The sequence below is a fragment of the Eimeria mitis genome, genomic scaffold (assembly GCF_000499745.2).
Source record: "Eimeria mitis Houghton genomic scaffold, Emh_scaff7038, whole genome shotgun sequence".
Classification (NCBI taxonomy): Eukaryota; Apicomplexa; class Conoidasida; order Eucoccidiorida; family Eimeriidae; genus Eimeria; species Eimeria mitis.
Genome location: NW_013575119.1, coordinates 290 through 2,526, shown reverse-complemented (window position 1 = coordinate 2,526; position 2,237 = coordinate 290). Strand labels below are relative to the sequence as shown.

The 2,237-nt window shown below is 48.2% G+C and overlaps 1 protein-coding gene across 1 annotated transcript; it reads left to right on the top strand.

Moving 5' to 3' along the window:
* Positions 1–695: 695 nt before the first annotated feature.
* Positions 696–2,197, top strand: EMH_0090140 (multiprotein bridging factor type 1, putative; the record flags this gene model as incomplete). The annotated part of the gene is made up of 4 exons (XM_013501531.1): positions 696–828; positions 1,123–1,168; positions 1,669–1,837; positions 2,102–2,197. The coding sequence occupies 4 exons, from the start codon at positions 696–698 to the stop codon at positions 2,195–2,197; spliced, it is 444 nt and encodes a 147-aa protein (XP_013356985.1).
* Positions 2,198–2,237: the final 40 nt, after the last annotated feature.

Below are 2,237 nucleotides of genomic sequence, written 5' to 3'. Positions count from 1 at the left end.
TGCAGGGGCTGCCGGAATCGGGTGTCTGTATTTACCACGTACCTTTCCTCACAATCGGGAAGTAAGGAGGAAATACGAACTTTGAGGATGCTTCCATGGCTTCTGAGGCCTGCAGTTCCCCGTCGCCTGTTTTCACGGCGTCAAATATTTCCCACCTGCGCAAGTGACAGCTGGCTACGCGCCGTAGGTAGCGTCGGCCTTTTCCGCTAAATTCCCAGTTACTCAATTAAAAATAATCGAAAAGACACTATGCAACGTCTAAGCAAAGTACACGAGTTGATACAATTGCATCCATGTGGCGAGGCGAAACAGCAAGCCGAGCCCCTTCGTGCGGCTGTAGCACCCAGGTGTTAAAGTTGGCTGCGCTTGGTATAGTGAATATGCATCAATATTGATAACTTGGTGAGCAAGCAGTGAGCAACTCTGCAGAGTTCTCCAGGCAGCTGGTCAGCAAGCTGTGATTGCTGGGGCTGCGCATGCGACCGGTGAACCCCTCAGCAGACCTGTTGACACTGGAGATCCAATAAAACTTGCTTGACAAGATAGTTAAAAACTTGTTTGATAACATCGATCATCTTTAGTCCCAGCACTTTGCTAAAGGATTTCCTTTTTTGCGGTCTTTCCTCTCCTTGTTGGTCGCCCTGCCGTCTTGCCGGTTACGCCTGGTTGACTTGCACTCGCTCTGCTTCAGGAAAATGTCAGGCAACTTTCAAGATTGGACACCCGTGACGTTACAGAAAACTAGCCCTGGGGGCAAACGCGTCGTGAAGGAACAAGAAATAAACAAGGCTCGCAGGGCTGGAGAAACCATCGAGACAGAGAAGAAATGTGCGCAGAATGCAATTGCGCTTTTTTTGGGGCCTGCATCAACAATTCTGCATCTTTGCGTTGCTGCTTGCTTTGCATATTGCTCTGCTTTCACACAAAGANGCCTGCATCAACAATTCTGCATCTTTGCGTTGCTGCTTGCTTTGCATATTGCTCTGCTTTCACACAAAGAGCTCAAGAGCTTGATTACGCACTTGCAGGCATACTTGTTCATTTGCTCTTTGGTTCGTGCAGCACTTAAGTGGTGTCGTTCATTTATTCACTTATCGTGTGCTTATTGTGTGTTTGGTTCAGTTTTGGGGGGTCAAAATAAAACGACGAAGGCAAATTTAATCCCGAAGTGAGCAGTTAGTTGGCGTCAGTGACCAACTAGCGTCGTTGGGAACTTGTGGGAAACTTTCTCTCGCGCATGTTTGCTCATATCTTCGTTGTTCCTTGCCTGATATGCCTTATTTGCTCTTTTCTCTCACTGAATCCACCTCTCTCTACTCGTGCGCGTTTCCTAGTACTTGTTTCAGCTGACTTGCTTTCTTCTTTACATGCTTGTCTGCCTCCACGTCCGTTATCTTTGCCTTTTTACGTAACATTGTCAATCGCTTCATAAGTATGTCTAGGTGTTCATATACATGCTACTTGCTAGCATTCTTGGGCGTTTCCTTTGCTGTTTGTTTTGTGGATAAGTTGAATTCAAGTTTGGCAGGCTTTAGTGCATATGCAACGGTGATGGAGCATGCATTGTTAGATATGGCGAGCATTTGATGGCGGCGGGGGGACTGCGGCGGGTTGGATATTTGCTTTTGTAACACGTCTTGCTCTGTCATACTGCGTATCCTTCTGCAGTGCCAGAAAGGTGGAAGAAGACACAGGCGACTACCATGTTGACCGGGTCTCCATGGACCTAGCCCGCGCGTTAGCAGAAGCACGGAGGAACAAAGGCATGACGCAGGCTCAGCTGGCACAGGCAATTAACGAAAAGCCGTCAGTTGTGAGCGAGTACGAAAGTGGGAAGGTGAGCAGCCGACAGGCTTCCGTTCAGTGTCAGTGGTTCACAGTGCCTAATCGCACTTCACGGAAAAAGAGCCGGAAAGCAGGACACAGACAGACAACCAGAGGGGGAAGCAAATGGGATGCATGGATTTTAGGGCGAGGGCTGAGAGTGCAATGGGATGAAGCGTATTTTAGCTCCATTTCAAACTCCCTGCTGTAGGCTGGCTTGAATGCAAGCCGCTGCAAGGAATATATTGGTCGTGTGTGCTTTTGGCTTTGTCCGCAGGCCATCCCTAATGGAGTGATTGTACAGAAGATGAGTCGTGCGTTGGGCTGTCAACTTCCAAAATGCAAGCAGAAGAAAAGAGTGGTGGACGAATGAAGCCCATGCTGATTGAACAAAAAAACATCAGCTTGTGTTG